The sequence below is a fragment of the Mytilus edulis genome, chromosome 13 (genome assembly GCF_963676685.1).
Source record: "Mytilus edulis chromosome 13, xbMytEdul2.2, whole genome shotgun sequence".
Classification (NCBI taxonomy): domain Eukaryota; kingdom Metazoa; phylum Mollusca; class Bivalvia; order Mytilida; family Mytilidae; genus Mytilus; species Mytilus edulis.
In genome coordinates, this window is record NC_092356.1 from 26942241 (window position 1) to 26967575 (window position 25335).

The 25335-nt window shown below is 31.2% G+C and overlaps 1 protein-coding gene across 1 annotated transcript in view; it reads left to right on the forward strand.

The window, feature by feature from the left end:
• LOC139502189 (kinesin-like protein unc-104) overlaps positions 1 to 25335 on the forward strand; it is an 89227-nt gene that overhangs the window by 6086 nt on the left and 57806 nt on the right. The window contains exons 2-6 of the mRNA XM_071291608.1: positions 2954 to 3193; positions 4757 to 4865; positions 6858 to 6940; positions 8990 to 9169; positions 12666 to 12734. Of these exons, the coding sequence (XP_071147709.1) occupies positions 4766 to 4865; positions 6858 to 6940; positions 8990 to 9169; positions 12666 to 12734 (432 nt within the window). The 5' untranslated portion in view covers positions 2954 to 3193; positions 4757 to 4765. The remainder of the gene's footprint in view (positions 1 to 2953; positions 3194 to 4756; positions 4866 to 6857; positions 6941 to 8989; positions 9170 to 12665; positions 12735 to 25335) is intronic.

The following is a 25335-nucleotide window of genomic DNA, read 5'->3' on the forward strand; positions in this document are numbered from 1 at the left end:
AGTAAGAACCATAACATGGCACTTGTGCTCAATTCCCCTCCTAATTGACTAGGAGTAGGACTGCCAGTTTGTGTACCAATTATCTTGATCTCTCTGGGCACTCCAGCTTCCTCCACCAATAATAACTGGCCACCACAATTAGCCAATAGTACTGGAACTGACATTATGCATGAAAATCAATGAACAGGGTACTTTTATGTTGACTGGAATATTCCTATTTGTAGATGGTACATTGTATTTTCAATATATTCAATAGAATTCTTACATAAAATCTCCTAAATTAAGCAGGTACTTATCAGAAGCATAGAAGGGTTATTGAACAAACTCTTCCTAATGAATTGCATGAATGAATCAATCCAAAGCTGAATTAAATGCAATATCTAGATTTTAGTTCTCACTGCAAAATGAATTTAATCTTTATCCTTCCATTGCAATTCATTTGTTAGTTTCCCTTTATTGTTTTATTTTGATAATGATATCTCCAATACCCTGTATTTCTCAAGCAGGAAGTTTACATATATTGACATGATTGATGTGGAAGTGCATTCCTTCATTTGTCTGTCTGACCCACTTTTATATATATCTTGCAACTTCTTTTAATATTAGCGGTGAAAAATTTTATGAAATTTTTTACTCAATCTACATGTATCTCACTAAAATTCATGTCTTTATCTGAATAATTTTGGAAGGACTAGGAATCATCTCCGAAATCCAGACACATCCTGGTCCCCTTTATTACGGGAAAAATTGGTTGATTATAAAGGGATCACTGACCATGACTTAGTGGCCTCCCCCCTAATCAAAAGTTCTGAATCCGCCACTGAGTTACAGGTATAACCATCTATGTTGAACAGGAATAGAAAATGAAATTTTTAGTCAGGACACGACAAAACATGACAGGTGTAAAGAACAAATTTTTTTTGATTTTTTTTTTTGGTAGCTATATACCTATTAGCAACAAAAGCTTTGTGCAGTACAACAGTAAATAACTGTACTATCTTATGTTCATGGGGACACATTTTCCTAATAAGTGTAAGAAAAAAGTTATATCAATTTTGCCTAATGTATTTTGACTTTAACATCATGGATTCACCTGTATTTAGCCTCTAGAATAGCATTACATTAATTAAGGGATTCTTGAAATATTAATCTGAAATTAAATCTATATTGATCAGTTTTTGATCCCTTTCGGAGATTAAGACGAAAACAATTACTGCTTATTGATTTTTAAGGAGTAATCAATGTTGTTATTTCCTTCTCTCATTGATTGTATTGGAATTTCTTGTATGTCTAACAGGTTCATAGATGAATAATTTAACGATCGTATTTTACGAATTTGTCTGAAGTCAGACTGAGATCTATATTGGTATTGATTTATAGTATATCATGTTCAAGAAAGGTTTAGAATTACCAAAAGAAGGAAAGAGGAAGGATGTTTTTAATGTTATATGGGAGATGAGAAATTTTCGACCTTTATATTGATATGAACAGCTCATTTTCAAGGTTTATGTTAGCTTTTCACCCTTTTTGTTTTTTAACATAACCTTTCCTTTTTCTGGACATAAATTCAAATGAAAATTCAAAGCAGCACCTATTGGATTAAGAAAAAAACAACCAACGTTTTTTTATCCTGTAGAATAAAAAAATATTAATTTTGTAAAGATCCAAGATTCCCCATTTAAATATTATTACAGTTAACTAGAAAAAATTTGAAAAAAAATACTTAGGCAAACCTTAAAGAAATTAAAAAAAACAACAACATTCAGACATATAAATAAGGAAATATGGTTCAAAATCCTGTTTTGCAAATTAGACAACTATCCAGTATAAAGACCCCAAAACAAGAAATTACTTGAATCTGAGGTAAAAAAATTAAACTGGATCTGTCCACTTTCAAGGATAAAACATACAGAAAACTTTTTTTTTTTTTTATAAATAGATGAGTTAAGAGAGAATACTGACATTAAATTGAAGGTCTATAAACACAATAGCACCAATGAAGCTTTCATAAGATAAAGTCATATTAAATAACATTATGTATCAGTGAAAAAATTGTGACAAATAAAAAGGATAGGTACATTTTGTAAAGTTGAAAACACATAATTAACAGCATATTTTTTTTGATGAATAGTGTAGGGTTTTACATATTATTCTAAAATTTGGTCTTGAGAATATACTTGATGTATGTTATATTGTAGAAACATATGATTGTTCAACTTCACCTGGAAAGGGTTAATGAAGGTATCATACATTATTAGTCCCCTACTGACGAAGTCGAAGGGGACTTTAGGTTTTTTTATTTCAAATTTCAATCTCATCATGCACATGGTCAAACATTTATGCTTTTTAAATAGATTGGTTATTATATATCCTAGGAAATAATAGATTTGGACTTTCAGTCTAAGGTGACATGAGCAATAAATTTTGTTGAAATCTACTGAAGATTTAAAAAAATGACCACCTAACATATGTTATCTTTTCAGTTTCTAGACGACCTTTACACCGATCCTTCTTTCTGACGAGTCTGATATATCATCCCCAGTAATGCCATAGCATTGGAAATCAATAATCAGTAAATTAACATTTCATTGTAATATCTTAACATCTTGTTTTCTTGTTTCATGTTATTGAAATTCAATAAAATCACATTAGAAATAATTTTCTAGCATAATCATACAATGACATTGTCGGGTATATAATAATTATATTTAATAAATCAATATCAGTTTGATACTTTAAAGAATTAGCCATTGTTCCATCTTTTAAAACATTCACAGCATCCCTTGTATGTTTTGAAAATCTGTGTTGCAGGGAAGCTTAATATGGTAGCATTCATGAGAATTATGATAATTATATGTTTGTGAGTAAAAGACGGTGACGTTATTCATTAACATTTGAGGAAAATATCAACGCATCGTTTAGTAAAAATAATTCAGATTTTAATCTTTTTCAGTGAAGAGTATTCTAGTGACAGTTAAAATGGATATATGACGGTGAAACCTGTAGGAATTGGACATTTTTCTCTATTATTTATTTGTGATGGAGTTTTGCTTTGGAATATTTGAACTGGTACACCAGACAGAGTGTGGGAGAGTCTAATCGGGGCAGCATTTCAACTTTTGCTGTATTACGGAAATTATTGCATAGATATTTGGAGATTTAAATACATAATTTTGGAGTGAAATTTTAAAAGGTAAGAATCCAAATTTGTAAGATTGATTTTTGCATTTATATCTTTTGTAGTTGATTATCTGTTTATAGAGTTATTAAAATTTTATGTTAAAGTTTGCAGTGACGTCATTCTCTGAGTACTGCATTTCGGCAGAAATTTGTGAATCATCTTATTTGGAGATAAGCCAAAAGTGGATTTAAGAGATATATTATGTAAACAAGTGGTGAATCTTAAAATTTGTTTATATATTTTATTCGAACAAATTTAGAATTATGTAATCTTGTCTTTGAAGATTTTAATAGGAGATATTAAAGGTAATATATATAGTCCAATAGTAACCATCTGTTGTGTTAATTTTGTTAAATTTTTTTCAGAGATTTCAGATAATTTCAGATTTCAAAGCTAAATTTTGAAATAAATGTACTCTGTACTATATTCATGATGTTAGTGAGAAAATATGGTGGCTTGATTTTGATTTTTATACAGAATCACATAGTACATACTCTTGTTCTATGATAGGTATGAAGTTCTTTTACAAATCAGACAACCTGTTGTTGGGATTCTGCCCTTGAACTGGTAGTTTTAAGGAAATTTAACCGTTTGGGTTATTATCTTAAATATTATTCTAGATAGAGATAAATTGTAAATAGCAATAATGTTCAGCAAAGTAAGATCTACAAATAAGAAAAATATGACCAAATATATATATTATTCATATGTCTACATGTATGTCTGGCAGTGACGGTCTGGTCCAGTCTTCACGCTGAGGGGCAGCCCAGGCAGCCCAGGCTAGTAAAATTGCTCTCGTGCCTGTAAAAATTATATCTACAGGCCAACAGAATTTAACTAAAAATTTTCAAAAATTAAGCTCCGGGCCTGTAGATTTAATCATTCATCGTGAAGACTGACTGGTCAGTTTATGAGATTTGACTATCCAAAATAGTTGGTTATTTTACAACTATATAAGGTCATGTACAGAAAAATTTAGATAAGAAATATACAAGGGAAGCACTAACAAACACTAACCATATTGAGTTTCATCCGATATCAAACATCAGATCAGAAGTGAAAGTTTGTTTTTGATGATACTTTTACAGGAATGAGAATGTTCACAAAAGCATATTTTGTGCATTGGTCAGATGGTAAACCTTATCAAACGTCTCTGAAAATTATTTGGAATATATTTCCATAGATTGAGTGCAGATTTCTTTTTTCCAAACTCTTGAAAGAGTGAATATTCCATAAAAAATATATTCCAAAAAATTGAAGACAGGGATCAAATGACCTCTAATGGAAAATCAATGGTATTTGGCCGTGGCAGATTTTAGGGGGAGGGGTTCTGAACACCCTTTTTATTGGATGATCAATGCATTTGCATGAGCACATATGGTTTTCTACTAATGATAATGCCTTATGATGTCATGCAAATTTAAAAAAAAATTGTGCAAGACACGGAATTTTTAAAAACATTAGAGCCAGTTGACAAATAATGGCTCTTTCAACTTTGTTAAGTAGCTTACTTAGATTTGTTTCTGGCACAATTGATTTAAATGAATAACTTTATGCAACTTTTACATTTTGCAGAGAAAAAAAATGTCGTCAGTTAAGGTAGCTGTGCGTGTCCGTCCATTCAACAGTAGAGAGGTGGCACATAAGTCTAGCTGTATTATTGGCATGACTGGAAACACCACTAGTAAGTATACAAAATACTCACAATATTTAATGAAAAAAGGTGGGGGTAAATTAAGATTCTGTACATTTTTGTAAATTTTCATAAGTGTTTTTTTTTTGTTTTTTTTTTAAACAAAACAGGATTAAAGCTATTCCGTTTCAACTTTTTTCCCAAAGTTTACTTATTTTTAATGACTATTGTCCCCTGCTGCATTGCAGTGGGAAGGGGGAATAGAAATATGAAGTGTCCATCCATACATCTGGTCTTTTAAGTACCCTTTTGCATATATTTCTTCCCAGATTTTTTCAGAATTTAAGTCAAATGTTAATATCAGCGATGACTTGCATGAGTTAGAAAAAAATCAATATCTATGAATAATTTTAAAGTAGTTATGCCCCTCGAAAATATGAATTATGTGGACATTTGCATTTGCCAAGGCTATCTTGCACACAATTCTTGCCAGATTTTTATGAAATGGTATCTTTTGATATCAATGTAATGTAGATGTTCAATTCCTATGTATGCTGATTTTTTATTGACTGTAAAACTTATCATTTGATTTGATATAATGTTTGAAATTTGTATGAAAACAACCTTAGATTATAAAATTATTACTAATATTAGTTCCTCCCACCTACTAAATCAACACTCATTTTAGACATTGTTCTGGTACTTAGTGCAAATTGTTTGTGAAAGCTTTATAAAATTGCAAATTTTATTGATTGGAAAAAAGTTAATGGCATGATATTGATTTTAAATAGGAATAATTGATAAATATATGTAACATTAAATTATTATCTTTTGATATAGATGTATATCAAGAAATATTGAAATTTAATAAATATTTTATGTGCTATCTACTTTAAAATCTACATCTTCATTATGCAAATTTCATCTATATGATGTGTAATAGATTTAATGTGGAATGATGTTGCTTTCATCCTATTAAGTAACTTCTGCGTTAGTTTTATGATCTTTCATATTCAAAGTTCAAATTTCAGATTCAAAATGTAATATATAAGAATTAAATGTTGTGTTTAAAAAAATTGATATGTAATCATAGCGACATGACGATCACATTTTTAGCAAAAGGATTTTTATTGCTTTATGCAACATGAGAAAGTCTCTCACTTATGTTTCATACAAAATACAGTATTAAATTCTATTTTAAAAAATACAGTTTATTAGCTGCTATTAATTAAAAAAAATGTTATAGAAAAGTGAAGGTCACTGAACTTGTTTTAAATGCTTTAGAATTATAGCGATCACTATATTGTCTTCTTGCTGTATACAATGTAACAAAATTGAAAAAATACTTTTCATTCCTTTGTAGAATTGAATAATCTGAGTTATCAAATCTTACAAATCAATGTTTTTAATATTTTGAATCAAGTAAATGTTCTATATTTGTAAAAACATAAAGCAAATAACAAAGTTTTCATAATTTTACTGAAAAATCCCACTAATAAATTGTATTTCTGCATCAAAATTGGACAATTTCATTCAAAATCTTGACCCATCATTTACTGTTGTTTGCTTTCCAGGATAAAAAAAAAAACACTTCCATTCTTCCTTAAATGATGCAGATAATAATAATAATTATAGAATTACTAATCAAAGAATTCCAATAGAGAAAAATATTCAATGAGTGACCGAACAACACATTATTTCACGAATGCGCGTAGTGCATGATTTAATTATCAGTGTTGTTCGGTCACGAGTTGAATATTTTTCGATATTTGAATTCTTTAATTAATTATTCTTTTTATTACATTGGCAAATGGCTTTTTTGAAAGAAATTAGTGTAAAACATGTGAGGAACTATATCTTTTTTCAACGCATCACAATTTGTTTTGATCCGCCGTTATCGACGTCTTGACAACGCCTTTTGTTATATGACGTCAGAGAGTGAAATAACCACGTTTATTTCACATGTGAAATTATCGGTGTTTATTTAACTGGGAAATCAATGTAATTCATTGCAACCAATGTAATAATCTTTTTTTGTTTAAGCTATAACCAATTTGAAGGCAGGTCCCAAGGATAACAGAGTGAAGAGTTTCAACTTTGATTACTCATACTGGTCACATACAACAGTAAGTAAAAGTATACATGTAAAAAGGGGGGGGGGGGGTATTCATGTCCAGGGGAGGATAACAGAGTGAAGAGTTTCAACTTTGATTACTCATACTGGTCACATACAACAGTAAGTAAAAGTATCATGTCGTTGACGGGGGCCTTCAAAAAGGGGGAGGGGGGATATTTATGTTTGAACATATTATAGCAGACCATAATTATGATATTGGATTTTCCCATTGTTGAAGGCTGTATTGTTTGCCTATAATTGCTTACATTTATTTTATTTGAACTTTGGTGGTAATTGTCTTTTTTTTTGGAAGTGTCACAGAATATAAGTTCCATCATAATATTTATTCCAAAGATAATTTATTATGCATGTTATGTAACAAAAGTTCCAATTGGAATTATTGTTATGTGATATTTATTCCGTCACCATAATAAAAGGACCGCTACCTCAGAATTTTTATCACATAAAACAAATTCCAATAGGATGTTTTATTACATAATAAATTATCTTTGGAATAAACATTGTTAGAAATTTCATCTTATGACATATAACATTTTGACTTTTATCATTTTGACATATTACTCATTAAAATGAAAAAAATGGAAAAAATCTTATGTAATAATTATTCAGATTGGAAATATTTTTTCCGACCCAAAAATATTTTTATATTCTATCCATTACTAATGCCGTATTGGTAAACTGGTATTTACAATTATTATAAGAACAGATATGGTGAATATGGGAAATATTTGTTCCCAATCTTGAAGATATTAAAAAATCATTTCTGAATCTACAATTACTGGTATGCATATTTTACCTTTAAATGATATTTTTCTCATTAGAATTAACATTTATATTTCACAGCTGAACTGGTTAACATTATTTACTAACCTTCAACATATGTCCCATCATTTAAAAACATAAATATTTTCTCATACTCATCAGCCTCCATGTTTAAGTATACATTCAGGTGTTGTGTACAGGTGAATATATCCAACTCATTAATACTTTTCATTTTACATATCTTTTTTATCATCTTTTATATGAGCTTTGGATTTCAAATATTTTGGCCACGAGCATCACTGAAGAGACATGTATTGTCGAAATGCGCATCTGGTGCAAGAAAATTGGTACCGTTAATTTTATTACTTTTAATAATTATATAATTATCATTTAAAACCTGTTTTGATTTAGAATATAATCAGCATTTAAAATCTGTTTTGATTCATATAACAATCAATCAGGTGTAAACTAAACTTCATCATAATAGGAACATTTGTTATACTCATCAACATATAAGATAAGTTCCTAATATCAGTGGAACAAATATAATACAGATGGAAAAATTATTCCATGACACAATTTCCGCAGAACAAATATTATTATAATATTGTTTCCCTCTGGAACAAATATTATTAGGAACAAATATACGTTGACAGAAGGACTAACCCAATTTTGGTAATTTGCAATAGAAATGATAATGAGAACCTGCAATAGAAATGATAATGAGAACCTGCATACTTTCTTCAAGGAACACCAGGCAAAAAAAGATTTTGAGAACTCTTGATGTTTGTGGTTTTGCTGAAGTCTGCATACACGCTTATAATAAGAAATTTTGTCATTAGTTGAAAATTTATATATCATGGTATACCTGTACCAACAAAATCGATGAAACATTGGTATCCATGAATAATAATGAGGCTCCCACCCTCAGGTCGCAAGGTCACTTTTAAATTCATCAAGAGGTCGTTTTTAAAGGAAATGTACAGGTCACAGGTCGTTTTTCCAAACTCAGAGGATGGAAGTAGGTCAGAGGTCGTTTTTTTCCAAATTTTACAGGTCGCAGGTCGTTTTTAGAAGGCCCTCAGGTCGGAAGTCACCTCTTTAAAGCCCAGAGGTCACAGGTTGTTTTTTATCCTGCGGGATAAATTGACATCAAGTTAATTGTTTTAGTGTCTATACCTTATATGAAACTTACTTGTAAATGTACATTAAAATCTCAGTATAAAAAAAAACCCACAAGATTTCAATCCAAAATGTATTTGATTTTTTACTTTAGCCAGCAGACAAGAAATTTGCAGGCCAAAAGAAAGTTTACAGTGATATAGGATTGGAAATGTTAGACCATGCATTTGAAGGATATAATGTGTGTATATTTGCTTACGGGCAAACTGGTTCAGGCAAAAGTTATACCATGATGGGCAAGAATGAGTCTGGGCAACAAGGAATTATTCCACAGGTAATTGTTAGTTTTTCTTTTAGATTAATCACCTGTAAACCAACTTATTTTTGCTAGTATAATATATATAGAAACTTAAATGTGTTAGACTTGGCCATGGATCTTCTTTTATATAATTGAATCATTAAATTAAAAAAAATCTTGAGAAAGTAAATCTTGGTGAAATAGTAAGGGCTAACACAAAATTAGCAGTAATACTAGTATTACAAAATCTTGAAAATAAATCTGGGTGAAATAGAGAGGGCTAAACACAAACAAAAAAATCATCCACAAAAATAAAGAAGATGGGCCCATTTTTGGCCCAAGAAAATAAATTGTTGGACAACTATTTCAAATTTGCACATAATGTTTGGAGATGCTTTGGGTCAAGAAATGAAAAACGTAACGATTTTTATCTGATGACGTCAAAATCATGTCATAGTATGTATCGTTTTCTCTAAAACAATGAAAAATACAGAATTTATGCAGTTTTTATACGACCGCAAAATTTGAAAAAATTTTCGTCGTATATTGCTATCACGTTGGCGTCGTCGTCGTCGTCCGAATACTTTTAGTTTTCGCACTCTAACTTTAGTAAAAGTGAATGGAAATCTATGAAATTTTAACACAAGGTTTATGACCACAAAAGGAAGGTTGGTATTGATTTTGGGAGTTTTGGTCCCTAACATTTTAGGAATTAGGGGCCAAAAAGGGCCTAAAAAAGCATTTTCTTGGTTTTCGAACTATAACTTTAGTTTAAGTTAATAGAAATCTATGAAATTTTGACACAAGGTTTATGACCACAAAAGAATGGTTGGGATTGATTTTGGGAGTTTTGGTTTCAACAGTTTAGGAATTAGGGGCCAAAAAAGGGCCCAAATAAGCATTATTCTTGGTTTTCGCACAATGACTTTAGTTTAAGTAAATAGAAATCAATGAAATTTAAACACAATGTTAATGACTACAAAAGGAAGGTTGGTATTGATTTTGGGAGTTTAGGTCCCAACAATTTAGGAATTAGGGGCCAAAAAGGGACCCAAATAAGCATTTTTCTTGGTTTTCGCACCATAACGTTAGTATAAGTAAATAGAAATCTATGATATTTAAACACACGGTTTATGACCATAAAAGGAAGGTTGGTATTGATTTTGGGAGTTTTGGTTCCAACAGAATAAGGGGCCCAAAGGGTCCAAAATTAAACTTTGTTTGATTTCATCAAAATTGAATAATTGGGGTTCTTTGATATGCCGAATCTAACTGTGTATGTAGATTCTTAACTTTTGGTCCCGTTTTCAAATTGGTCTACATTAAGGTCCAAAGGGTCCAAAATTAAACTTAGTTTGATTTTGACAAAAAATGAATCAGTTAGGTTCTTTGATATGCTGAATCTAAAAATGTACTTAGATTCTTGATTATTGGCCCAGTTTTCAAGTTGGTCCAAATCAAGGTCCAAAATTAAACTTTGTTTGATTTCATCAAAAATTGAATAAATGGGGTTCTTTGATATACCAAATCTAACTGTGTATGTAGATTCTTCATTTTTGGTTCTGTTTTCAAATTGGTCTACACTAAAGTCCAAAGGGTCCAAAATTAAACTTAGTCTGATTTTAACAAAAATTGAAATCTTGGGGTTCTTTGATATGCTGAATCCAAAAATGTACTTAGATTTTTTATTATGGGCCCAGTTTTCAAGTTGGTCCAAATCAGGATCTAAAATTATTATATTAAGTATTGTGCAATAGCAAGTCTTTTCAATTGCACAGTATTGCGCAATGGCAAGAAATATCTAATTGCACAATATTGTGAAATAGCAAATTTTTTTTTTAATTAGAGTTATCTTTCTTTGTCCAGAATAGTAAGCAAGAAATATCTAATTGCAAAATATTGTGCAATAGCAAGATTTTTTTTTAATTGGAGTTATCTTTCTTTGTCCAGAATCAACTTAAATCTTTGTTATATACAATATACAATGTATATTCACTTTTTACTACCAACTGATAAATTAAAATAATCTTTACCATTCAGTGATAACAAGCAGTTTTTTTACATCTTAATATTTTATGATGTATTTAAATGAGTAGTTATTGTTGCAAACTCCATTAGAAATTTTAATTGAGATTAGTTTTGGAATAAGGGAAAGGGGGATGTGATTAAAAAAATTGGGTTCAATTTTTCTCATTTGAAATTTCATAAATAAAAAAGAAAATTTCTTCAAACATTTTTTTGAGAGGATTAATATTCAACAGCATAGTGAATTGCTCTAAGAGAAAACAAAAATTTTAAGTTCATTAGAACACATTCATTCTGTGTCAGAAACCTATGCTGTGTCAACTATTTAATCACAATCCAAATTTAGAGCTGAATCCAGCTTGAATGTTGTGTCCATACTTGCCCCAACCGTTCAGGGTTCAACCTTTGCGGTCGTATAAAGCTACGCCCTGCGGAGCATCTGGTTCACTTTTATTTCCATTGTGAAAACATAGTGGGCAGCCAAGAAACAACATAATAATTTAAGAGAAGCTTTATTATGACTATTGAAATAATCTCATCAAACATAAAGTTGTTTCTTGGGTGCGCACATACTTTTCCGATCTAAATTATACTAAAGATTTGATGAAAAACAAGGAAAATCAAGAAATTTTTCAAAATATGCAAATTTGTCATGGTTTGTTGCTATGATAACTCTATCAATGTGAAATTTGTTTTTATTTTCTGAATACCCTGTACCTTGGTCTAGTTTGGACACATTTAAGAATATGTATGATAACTTTTAAGTTTTCATTAATATTTGGGCCAAATAAGGGCCTTTTTTGTTTACATTTTATGCTATTCTATCCAATTAGGCAGTATTAAAAAAAAAATGACTTAGATAAAAACACTAACAGGAACACTTTTAATGATTTAGATATTTAACAAGATGTATCAAACAGAAACCTAATGACACGTTTAACAAGAGACATGTAGAGATCAGCATATGATCTTGATCAATAGATAGAGTTTCAGTCTATTTAGATCTTTAGAGTTATTGATGAATCAGCATATTCATGACTTGCAACAAAAGGTGCACTCATATCTGATGGTTTGCAGGTGCGTTTGACTTCAGTCTTAATTGAATAGGATTTATTTGTTTTCCTACGGAGGTTGATGGTCCTCACTGAGATACTACAGCTTCCTCCACCAATTAAAAAACTGACTGCCTTGAAAAAATAGCACAACAGTGCTAAAAGTGATATTTAACACCAATCAATCAATCATAATTGAGGATAAACAGGGGCGGATCTTTCCATTTTATAAAGGGGGGGTTCCCAGCCCAGGACAAAAAGGGGGGGGGTCCAACTATATGTCCCCATTCAAATGCATTGATCGTCCAACCCCTGGAACCCCTGGATCCGCCACTGACATTTATGTTGGAATGGCAAGCAGTTCATACAATTCAAATTTGTTGACAAGCTTACACTGTCTTATAATAATATTTGATTTAAAGATTAAAAAGTATGTATTGGTTCTTATTTTACAGCTATGTGAAGAATTATTTATGAAAATAAAAGATGTGAAGTCGGACAAAGACTTGAACTATTCTGTAGAGGTAAATATATATTGACTGTATATAACCTGTTGTATTTATTATGTATCTTACATACATATGTATCATCAAGCTTTTGAATTTTGTACTATTTGTGTTTGAAGTTTGAAAGTTTATACAGCAAATTCACACAGTAGCCAATTACTTACAAGTTCACACAGCAGCATATTACTTAGAAGTTCACACAACAGCCAATTACTTAGAAGTTTACACATCTGCCAATTACTTACAAGTTCACACAGCAGCATGACTAATAGAGCTTTGAAATTTTGTTGCTCGGCAAAAATGAAAACAAACTTTTCCCCCCACAAATAAGGCAGTGTTTAGATAAATCGATATTTTCAAGAAAACGTGTAGGATGGGGTTTTAAGGTTCCCACTATTCATGAAAATTGAATGAGAAGTCTTAGTATTTACATTCCTAAAGGTAATTTAATGCCAATGACTAGGGAATAAACAATATTAATTGCCCTAAGTCCTCTTTAGCTTTGGCTAGACAAGCCCTATGGATTTATAATTGTAGACAATGAAAGTGTAGGAGTTAGTCATTGATATGAACCGGTCATCATATCTAAATATAATATACTATTATTGTATTTACTTTATTTCCTTTAGATTTTTGTAGTTCTAATAATCACAGTATGTTCTTATGTATATTTTTCTGTTTATGATATTATGATATCTTTAGGAAGCTACCATTTGATTTTTATGGGGGGGCTAGGATGAAAAATTTTGTTCTGCATTGTTTTTTAGCTGTAATCTCTGTCCTGCTATTTTATTTTTCACTCTGTTCGGTCCTGCCTTTTTATTTTTAGTTTATCCTGACTTTTTTTTTACCTAAATTGTCATCCTGACTTTTTTTTTTTGCAAGTGTCTCATCCTGCTTTTTTGTTTACTCAAAACTCCTGTCCTGCCTATTTTTTTTTCAAATTTCATCCTAGCCACCCCCCCCCCCCCCCCATAAAAATCAAATGGTAGCTTCCTTATCATGTTTATCACAGTGAGTGAAGTTTTTCAAGTGCAAATTTTTGATGAACATTACCATATTTGGTAGTGTATAGTCCACACTTATTTAACCCAATATATGAAGATGGTACAAGAGATGAAAAGTACTATACATAACTGTGTACTATACACGACTGAATACAGTAATACTTGTGATGACAAGAACCAAGTTATCCTTTCCTTTTTCATGGATTGACAATAAGGGTTACAACTCTTGTGTTAAAAAAATCTTTTGAATAAAAAAAAAGTAGTTTAGAGCAAATGACTTCCATTAGATTATATTGTCCTGCCCCCACATCAGGTTTCATTGTCTTTGAAAGTTTTGTATAGTTTACATGTTAAAATATGTGTTTTACGGTCAGTTGAAAGAGAATCGGAATATGATAAATCGATTGTTTTTTGTATGCAATTGTATCAGCATTGGCCAATTCTCATTTTGATGTAGGTTATTTGGTCCTGCACCTTCAGTTATTATTGAATTTGATTGTATGCATAGTTTACATATTGAAATATTGCCATTTTAATTTCAACTTTTGCATTATACTATCAAATTTATTTTAGGCGAGACATATCTCTGTGTCAACAATTTATTAAGTATTATGTATTTATTTTTTCAGCAGGTACTGTCTCAATCTAAATGCAATTCACCATTTGTTAGAAAATAAGTTAACAGATAAAAAATGGCTTCTGTTGTAACGTAATAAAAATACTGTTTCTGTCTGTCATGTCTGTAGGAATTAATTTCCTTTGTTTAACTCTAAGATCAATCAAGACGCCCAATAGAGATTTGTTTATAACATTGCTATGCCCAGACATAGGAAATATTTTATGCAAATAGAGTTAGGTCTGGGTAAAACACTTTTGGTGTGAAAGATTTGATTTGGTAGTAAGTGAAAAGAAATTGTTGATTTTGTCTTGTTTGTTAATAGATCTCTGTAGATATTGCGTGTGACGTGCATATATAACAGTGTTGTTGAAATTGTATTATGTAGTATGTAGAAGGTTCACTTTAGGCTAAATATGGCCTTGAATTTGAACTTTATCATATAATTTCAAAATTACCATTATTTGGTTGTGAAATGGATTGATTTCAAAAACCTCACATCTTTGTTAAAATTATATGTTTCTACGATTCTAAACACCACGAAATGCCCCTTCACATCCTTTATGACCTTTTGAAGGTAGAAAACATTTTTTTTTATGGAAAGATATCAGATTTCTGAAGCCTGCAACTGAAATATGTTGATTTAAAGAAATAGAAAAATAGGAGAGAAGTGAAGCACTGAAGTAGATAAAGATTTAATGAATAGGACCAATAAAAAAAAGAAAGGGAGAAGGTTTGGTAACATTAAAACGTTTAATCCGGCTGCAAATGTTTGCACCTGTCCTAAGTCAGGAATCTGATTTACCGGTACAGTATTTGTCGTCTGTTTATGTAGTTCATACATGTTTCTCGTTTCTCATTTTTATATAGATTAGACCGTTGGTTTTCCCATTTGAATGGTTTTACATTACTAATTTTTGGGGCCCTTTATAGCTTGCTGTTCGGTGTAAGCCAAGGCTCCGTGTTGAAGGCCGTACCTTGACCTATAATGGTTTACTTTTATAAATTGTTATTTGGATGGAGAGTTGTCTCATTGGCACTCATACCACATCTTCCTATATCTATTGTGCTTTGTTAAACATTTAAATTCTTTGTTTACCCATGAAATGCCAAGAAAATTTGTACCTCATACATAAAGAAATAATTTATAAGTAGTTTTTTTTTCCTTTGGATGATTTATTATATATGGTCCACTCGCCAATGTAGGAAGAATAATGTCTAGGGATATTTTGTAGAAGTGACATGCAACCGACGATTTCCAAGTAATTTCACCAGTCAACTGATACAGAAATAGACAGAAAATCAATTTCTTTTCTACAAAATGATTTGATGTAATTGAGACTTTATGGCTTTAGGAGAATATGAGATGAAGTTAAACGGAGAAAAACGTTCGCTGTCATAACACTTGAAGGTTGCAACAAAGCCATATGATATTTAGACTTTGATTTCGTTAAATGTTTCAAGTAAACAACTGTCAGTTGTAAGCTTTTTTTTGCAGTTTGATACTTATATCTCTTTGAAAGCCAAAACAGTGACCGCTAGATGGCTTTTTCTGCTAGACTTTTGTAATTGGATTGCTATATTGTTAACTTTCATCAATCATATCAAGTATAGGTATGAAAAAATTAGATTTAAGGTATAAGGCCAAAACAGTGACCGCTAGATAGCCTTTTTCTGCTAGACTTTTGTAATTGGATTGCTCTTTTCAACTTTAACCAAACTTTTCAAGTATATGTACGAAAAAATGAGATTTAAGGTATACATCAATGAAACTGCAGCCCTTTATCACTTAAAAGCTTTTGTTTAATTAAAAAAAAATCATATTGTTTTCTCATCAATTAGCAGCAAAAAGAACTAAGAAATTTTCATTTTTTGAATTTTATTCTTTATCTCCATTTTAAAACCCATCATTAGATCATGACTTTATGAAGTTGTGAAATAGATTCCATAAAGTGTTAATTCATATTAAATGGTAATAATGAACATAAGTTTATGGATCTTTTCCTGTAATCTAGCAGAGCTTCCTTTCTGTCAAAGTAATGGCTATGACTATCAATTCATGGTTATTAGATTTAACTGTTGTTTTATGCCAAAAATAGCTGTTCGTGACCAAGCAAGGAAATACTTTACACTTAATTTGTGTTCTGCTGTTCAGTTGGATGTAATATTAGAGCTGTGCATCTGGGAGGTCTTGGGTAGAACCAAGGCTCAGGGTCAAACCAAAAATTTTAGAATTTATATTTGTTGTTTCTCTGCTTGTGCTTCTCTGCAAAACATGAGGTATTTTGTAATAGATCAAAAATTGATTGATAATGTGTTTAAGTATCATGGTCACATGGCTTCCTACAGAAAATTTCAATATTTTTCAAATCTGACAATGAAAATAATACACAGTTAATATTTAACTTGCCTATTTTGTCATCAAGGTCTTTAAGTTGCCAAAATATTTTGATATAGGGTTTACATAATACATACAAAATCAAGTTTAACATTTTATCTGAGTACTAACATAGGGTATATAAGTCACCGTATATTTATATTTGATTTTTAAACATGTTATTGTCCTCATTATACATGCAATATATAGTTGGACATCAAGAAATAATTAATCAATCATATATTTATAAATAAATTATTCTTTAGTTTTGATAAAAATTCCAATAGCATTAGATAGTATAGGAGGTCAGTGGTTCTATCTAGCCACAAATAAAAACTGATCATCATGAAAGAGTCAATAGTGCAGAAAGTGGTGTTCAATAATCAATCAATCATGCAAGTTAATGTCTTTACACCCACATGGCAATTTAATACAAATATTTATACATGTATGTGTTTACCAATTTTCTGTCAGCTGGTCAGCTCAGTTTGAATTTTACATTAAGGCTATTTAAGCATTATTAGGTATTACAATAAGTAAGGTCTCAGGTGTCTTTGTCTAAGATTTAAGCTCTTCATTAAGTAAGTGTAGATTGACCAGTGATAGGAAAATCATTTAATTCCTGTGCAAGTTTATGGGTAAATGGGGGGAGGGGGGGGGGGTTGTGTTTATTGTTTGAATTACTAAAGCAACATCGATTATTCCAAATTCTATTGATGTTTGTTGATGTTGTTGTAAAGTGCAATATTATTTGCAGAAAGAAAATTGTGCATTTTGAGATATTGATCTTTTTGCATATATTTCTAATTTAAATGTCAATTAAGGTTTTTATTTAAACAACCTTTCGTTTGGTTTTTATCTGGTGCATTAATCCCATTTTATCTTGTAAATAAACTGTGACTTTGGTATTATGTGAAACTTCATTACTTTGTTTTCAGTAATTAAAATAATATCTTATTTTCTATCTCTGTGGCATACAAATTGATAGCTGCAGTTTATATTCATGTATTCAATGAAAATTTAGGTCCAATAAATTCAAATACAATAAGTCCTAATTTTGTAAATTGGTGAATTGTTAAAACAGTGTCACATGAGTGAGGGTGGTAATGGGGGTTACCTTTCATGAGGAATAAAGACAAAAATTCTTGCCCAATGATGTTAACAGTACTTTTTCGTTGCACTCTCTTTAAACGATAAAAAATGACAGATTTTGACGAAACACATTAAATTTTTCAATAACGGTAACGATAATTATTTCAGACCTCTGACGTATCATTATAAGGATATTTTGACAAATCACAGTAAAAAGTAGCCAAAAATGACTGTTTGATGCCTGACTATAAAGGGCATTTCTACCCTCATGAGTTATGCAAAATTGTGTATAAACACAAAAAAAAACCACATATACAGACTATACAATAGATAGTTGGGCTAATTTAAAGTTTCAAAAACATGATTTTATAGCAATATATCTAGATTATCAGCTTTAGATTTCATAGAAAAGGTTTAATAGTCATGTAGGAGGGGGTAATGATCTGTGATAGATTTCATTTCATTTTATTTACGTAAATCGAAACACGTTCTGTTACATCACATTCTTTAATTCCCTTACCAGAGAGTTAAATTAATCAATCGAGAAACTGTTGTAAATCAAGAAATTTGTTTGCACGGGTCTATAACAAATGACGACAATACTTTCATCATAGAAAGGCTAACATCAATTTATCTTTCAAAGACAGCATTGGAAAAATCAATACTGTATTATTTGATAGACCCCGCAGTTCCTTTGAGAAGTGAAAGACTTGACAAGTGAAAGCTTATTCAGCAATTTATAACATGTTTCTAGTTCTAATCCAGACATAATTACATGCCCTTTATTAAAGTTACTTGGTATATATTCATTAAAGGAAATTTTTTGTGTCTTCGTAAGATCTTAATTGGAAGAAATGTTAAAAACTATTTGTTAAAACATTAGAACTATTTCCCATACAACAAAAACTAGATAGATTTAAAACAAATATTTGTTAATTGTAGTATAAGTTCAGTTTGAAGTAAGATGAACTAATATAAAAAAGAAGATGTGGTATGATTGCCAATGAGACAACTATCCACAAAAGACCAAAATGACACAGACATTAACAACTATAGGTCACTGTGCAGCCTTCAACAATGAGCAAAGTATTCTTAAACATGTGATACTGTGGATTCATTTATTTTCGTGGGTACCAATTTTCGTCGATAAAGGAAAACTTGTATCCGTGGATATTTAATTTCGTGGTTTTGCCAAGGTTGCATACAAGCCTATTTAAAATTTGTCATTTGGGGAACATTTAATTTGGTGGTTTACCCACGAAATCCACGAAAAATTGGTATCCAACGAATAATAATGAAACCACATTAGATCAAGTTAAATCTGCCAAGTATTCATAGACGTTAGTGTGATCAAGTTAAATCTGCCAAGTATTCATAGACGTTAGTGTGATCAAGTTAAATCTGCCAAGCATTCATAGACATTAGTGTGATTAAGTTTAATCTGCCAAGTATTCATAGACATTAGTGTGATTAAGTTAAATCTGCCAAGTATTCATAGACGTTAGTCTGATCAAGTTCAATCTGCCAAGTATTCATAGACGTTAGTCTGATCAAGTTCAATCTGCCAAGTATTCATAGACATAAGTTTGATTAAGTTAAATCTGTCCAGTAATCATAGATCTGTTGTGATCAAGTTAATTTCATAAATTCTTTTATTTCCCACACGTAAAATTTCCATTGACTTTTTACTTTTACTTTTCTTCACCATCTCAATATGGTAGACCAATAGCAATGCCTTGTCAGTATTGATTATAATGGATGTTTGTTTATTTTGAACACACTCTATTCTAAATTTAAAAGAATGTTTGTGCTTTGGTTAACCAAATACTGAAATATTCAATATTGTGCCGTCTTAATAATATTTTATGATTTATCTTTTTTATATTTTATAATTAATCACTTGATTGTATTTTTAGTTGAAAATTTTAAACATCTTCCTCATGTTTATGTAAGATTATCCCTAAATCCATTTTTTTCGCCAAGGTAAAATTTAAAAGCGTCACTTTTGAACGGAGATGTCTTTTCTTTAAGATATAAAATGATAGTTCGTGAAATCAATAGACTTCTTAGTTTGCTGAATGATTTAAATTTTGCATAACGGTTTTAGAATTATCTCTGCATGACGTGCAGTTAATTTAATAGTAGTTGATATTTATCTGTACATTCTATAGAATAATGTCGATTTTCTCCGCAGCCATCTGAGAAAAGAAAAATTTGCTACACTGCAAGCACAATATCACTTATTACTGTGATTTTTTACTCCTTTGAAAACATGAAGGATTAAATTATTCATGAGAATATAGGCTTTTTAATTGGTACAAAAGACAGAGGTTTACTGGTACATTTTGTATGTTAAAACTTCTAAGCCACATGTACTATAGATAACATGAAAGTTGACCATAATTGCTGTCATTGTGGTGTCATAATTTTTATGCCCGACCTAGGGATATTATAGTTTTCAGCCTGTAAGTCCATTTGTATATTAGTTCGTCTGTCTGTCTGTCCCACTTCAAGTCAAGGTAGTTTTTGATGAAGTTTAAGTCCAATTAACTTTGAAATGGGCTTTTTAATTGGTACAAAAGACAGAGGTTTACGGTACATTTTGTATGTTAAAACTTCTAAGCCACATGTACTATAAATAACATGAAAGTTGACCATAATTGCTGTCATTGTGGTGTCATAATTTTTATGCCCGACCTAGGAGTATTATAGTTTTCAGCCTGAGCATCCGTTTGTATATTTGTTCGTCTGTCTGTCTGTCCCACTTTAAGTCAAGGTAGTTTTTGATGAAGTTGAAGTCCAATTAACTTGAAATGTAGTACACATGTTCCCTATGATATGATCTTTCTAGAAGACAAATTAGGCACATGTAGGTAAAGTGATTTTATTTATATTCTGCATAAATTGTATTGGTAAATATTTTGGACTGTAGCTTGCTTAACCAAAACATGTCTTTAAAAATGTGCAAGGGTAGAATTAGGACAAATAGGATGGCAGAAAATATAACAATATTTTTTATATAGATTAGACTGTTGGTTTTCCCGTTTTAATTGTTTTACACTTGTCATTTTTGGGCCCTTTATAGCTTGCTGTTCCAATGCTCCCTGTTGAAGACTGTAATTTTACCCATAATGGTTTACTTTTACAAATTGTGACTTGGATGGAGAGCTGTCTCATTTTCATTCATACCACATCTTCTTATATCTATTTGTTTTGCCTTTAAAGAGCATAAATATAAATTTCACTGAATTTCAATGAAGAAAAAGAATCCTGGGCAAGTGTTTGATATTTGATACTAAATATCACTGGATCATTTGTCAGAACTTGTGTGGGAGGTCATTACAAAACCATATATCTTATATTAAGGAAACCAGCCTTAATATCTAGGATTTAATGTCTCAAAATTTGGTGGCTTTATGAACATTTTAAGATATCATAATTACTCTGCGAACATAAAATACCAGAGTGTTCAAATATCATTCATCAGATCAATTAAGGATCATTGATTTTCTATTTATCTGCGTGATTTTAATAGGAATTTTCTTAATCAGTTTTTCCCCTTTCCCTTTATCGTATATCAAATAAAGTAGCTATTTCGCTGGTATGATATTGATTCTGACTTTTGCTAAAACGTCATTTTGTCTTGTTATTGTAAATGTTCTGTTGGGAATAGAAAAGATGTATAGTGTTAATATAAAAAAGAAGATGTGGTATGATTGCCAATGAGACAACTGTCCACAAGTTGTTTATGGAAAGTTATGTGAAAAATTGTGTACATTTTGATTGAAGTGAGGAGACAGATACGAAACAGACACTCAAAGCAGCTTAGAATTCCAATGGACTATAAAAAGCTATAATGTAAACATTTATTCAAATATGAACTAGAATCTTTCAAAAGGAGTTTTTATTTAAAAAGACTGTTGAACATAGGAAAATAAGACAGTTGAAATTCATTCTGATATCATTAAACTTTAAGTTAAAAATCACCATCATGTTTTACATTGTCATATCAGGGCCTTTTATAACTGACTATGCGGTATGGGCTTTGCTCATTGTTGAAGGCCGTGTGGTGACCTATAGTTGTTTTAAATGTCTGTGTCATTTTGGTCTCTTGTGGACATTTGTCTCATGGGCAATCATACCACATCTTCTTTTTTATATACACCATTACACCATCACACATTACACCCTACATCAATAAAACATACACTATAAAACTATTACACCACACAAAATTACAACAAACACCATAAGTTATAACACTACAATTACACTATACATCATTACACCATACATTTACCATTACACCATTCATTTTCCTACATTACACCATACACCATTACACAATTCACCATTACACCATAACACCATTACACCATATATACACAATACACAATTTATTTAGAAGATTACCAAATTCAAGGATTTTCCCCTGTTTTTGTTATTTGTATGGTTCTGCTTAATATACATGTACATTGACCTTTACAATGATTCCTGGAAGCCTATTTAAAAATCAACAGAAGAAATATCCATCTTATCTTCAAATTGATTTAAAGGTTCTATATTTGAGGACTGTAATTAGTTTTTTTTTTTTTTAATGAAAAGTCATTATATAAAAAGTTTCTTAGCAAATCAATTTCCTGAAGCATCAAAATGATGCTTCTTTCAGATTTGGATTTATTTATAAGTTTATTTTTGGTTACAACTGTCAACTGAGGTGTGTTTCTGTTATTTTTCATTTGATTACCATCAGTTTCTGACGCAACTGTAAAAAGTGATTATACAGAGATTCTTTTTTGTCTGCCTCTTGTATCTGCAGCTTTACACCTTGTTTCTGTATAGCTTTACACCTTGTTCTGTAGCTGTACGCCTTTTATCTGTATAGCTTTACACCTTGTTTCTGAAGCTTTACACATTGTATCTGTATAGCTTTACACCTTGTTCTGTAGCTGTACGCCTTTTATCTGCAGCTTTACACCTTGTTTCTGTAGCTTTACACCTTGTATCTGCAGCTTTACACCTTGTCTTTGTATAGCTTTACACCTTGTTTCTGAAGCTTTACACATTGTATCTGTATAGCTTTACACCTTGTTTCTGTATAGCTTTACGCCTTGTTTCTGCAGCTTTACACATTGTATCTGCAGCTTTACACCTTGTTTCTGTATAGCTTTACACCTTGTTTCTGTATAGCTTTACCTCTGTTTCTGCAGCTTTACACCTTGTTTCTGTATAGCTTTACCTCTGTTTCTGCAGCTTTACTCCTTGTTTCTGTATAGCTTTACACCTTGTTTCTGTATAGCTTTACCTCTGTTTCTGCAGCTTTACACCTTGTTTCTGTATAGCTTTACCTCTGTTTCTGCAGCTTTACACCTTGTTTCTGTATAGCTTTACACCTTGTTTCTGTAGCTATACACATTGTTTCTGTATAGCTTTACGCCTTGTTTCTGCAGCTTTACACATTATATCTGCAGCTTTACACCTTGTTTCTGTATAGCTTTACGCCTTGTTTCTGTATAGCTTTACCTCTGTTTCTGCAGCTTTACTCCTTGTTTCTGTATAGCTTTACACCTTGTTTCTGTATAGCTTTACCTCTGTTTCTGCAGCTTTACACCTTGTTTCTGTATAGCTTTACACCTTATTTCTGTAGCTTTACACATTGTTTCTGTAGCTTTATGCCTTGTATCTGTAAGTTTACACCTTGTTTCTGTATAGCTTTACACCTTGTTTCTGTAGCTTTATGCCTTGTATCTGCAGCTTTACACCTTGTTTCTGTATAGCTCTACGCCTTGTTTCGTTATAGCTTTACACCTTGTTTCTGTATAGCTCTACGCCTTGTTTCGTTATAGCTTTACACCTTGTTTCTGTATAGCTTTACACCTTGTTTCTGTATAGCTTTACACCTTGTTCTGTAGCTTTACACCTTTTATTTGCAGCTTTACACCTTGTTTCTGTAGCTTTACACCTTGTTTCTGCAACTTTACACCTTGTTTCTGTGTATATTTACACCTTGTTTCTGTAGCTTTACGCCTTGTATCTGTAGCTTTACTCTTTTGTTTCTGTATAGCTTTACCTCTGTTTCTGCAACTTTACACCGTGTTTCTGTATATACTTACACCTTGTTTCTGTAGCTTTACGCCTTGTATCTGTAGCTTTACTCTTTTGTTTCTGTATATCTTTACCTCTGTTTCTGCAACTTTACACCTTGTTTCTGTATAGCTTTACACCTTTTATCTGCAGCTTAACACCTTGTGTCTGTAGCTTTACACCTTGTATCTGCAGCTTTACACCTTGTCTCTGTATAGCTTTACACCTAGTTTCTGTAGCTTTATGCCTTGTAATTGCAGCTTTACACCTTGTTTCTGTATAGCTTTACACCTTGGTTCTGTAGCTTTACACCTTGTATCTGTATAGCTTTACACCTTGGTTCTGTAGCTTTACACCTTGTATCTGCAGCAATGCACCTTGTTTCTGCAGCTCTGCAACTTGTATCTGCAGCTATGCACCTTGTTTCTGCAACTTTTCACCTTATATCTGCAGCTCTGCACCTTGTATCTGCAGCAATGCACCTTGTTTCTGCAGCTCTGCACCTTGTATCTGCAGCTATGCACCTTGTTTCTGCAACTTTTTAACTTATATCTGCAGCTCTGCACCTTTTATCTGTAGCTATGCACCTTGTTTCTGTAACTCTGCAAATTATTTTGAAAATGGATGAAAAAATACTGTCACAGTAGGGGATTAGGCTTACTAAATTATCACAATTCAATTCGTTCTGAGTTCTATTAGCAGAGCTGGTTAGAAGCCAATAATAAGAATCATATTGCTATTTGTCTGATTTTTGTCCTGTCATTAACATTGTCATTTGCATTGATTTTGTTTAAAATGAATCATCTTTCTAGGTTACAATCTCAGTGCATCAAGGACTTGTGCTATGATGATATAGCATTAATTATTCCTTGTGTTTTAAATTTTTATGTTTGTTCAATAAAAAAAGTAGTGATTGAAAACAATAAGTCGTTTGACGGTTTTAGGATATTTAATTTCAGTAAGCTAATTCATTATCCTCGCTTCAGGTGATATTTAACATAGTTTCAAGTAAAACTACATTTGCTGGAACCTGACAATGTAGGTCGTATTTTAATCAATTTCTGAAATATTAACAATATTTAATTTCAGTACTATAAAGCAAGCATCAAGTGACATTTTACACAGTTTCGAGTGAATCTGCATTTGAGAGAACCTGATAGGTCGTATTTAAATCAATTCCTGAAATATTAACAATAAGAAAATTGGTACCGTTAATTGTATTACAGTAAGCTAATGCATTATCCAAGCTTCAAGTGACATTTAACACAGTTTCAAGTGAATCTGCCTCGATGATTTGAGAAAAGCTTGCAATGTAGGTCGTAAAAAATCAATTCCTGTAATTTCGATCTTGCTTCCAATAATTTAATGATTTTTCATAAAGCACCCTGTATAACGGTCTATCGGAATTTGTTATTCATGAGTCATCTGTTATTCTTTTTATAC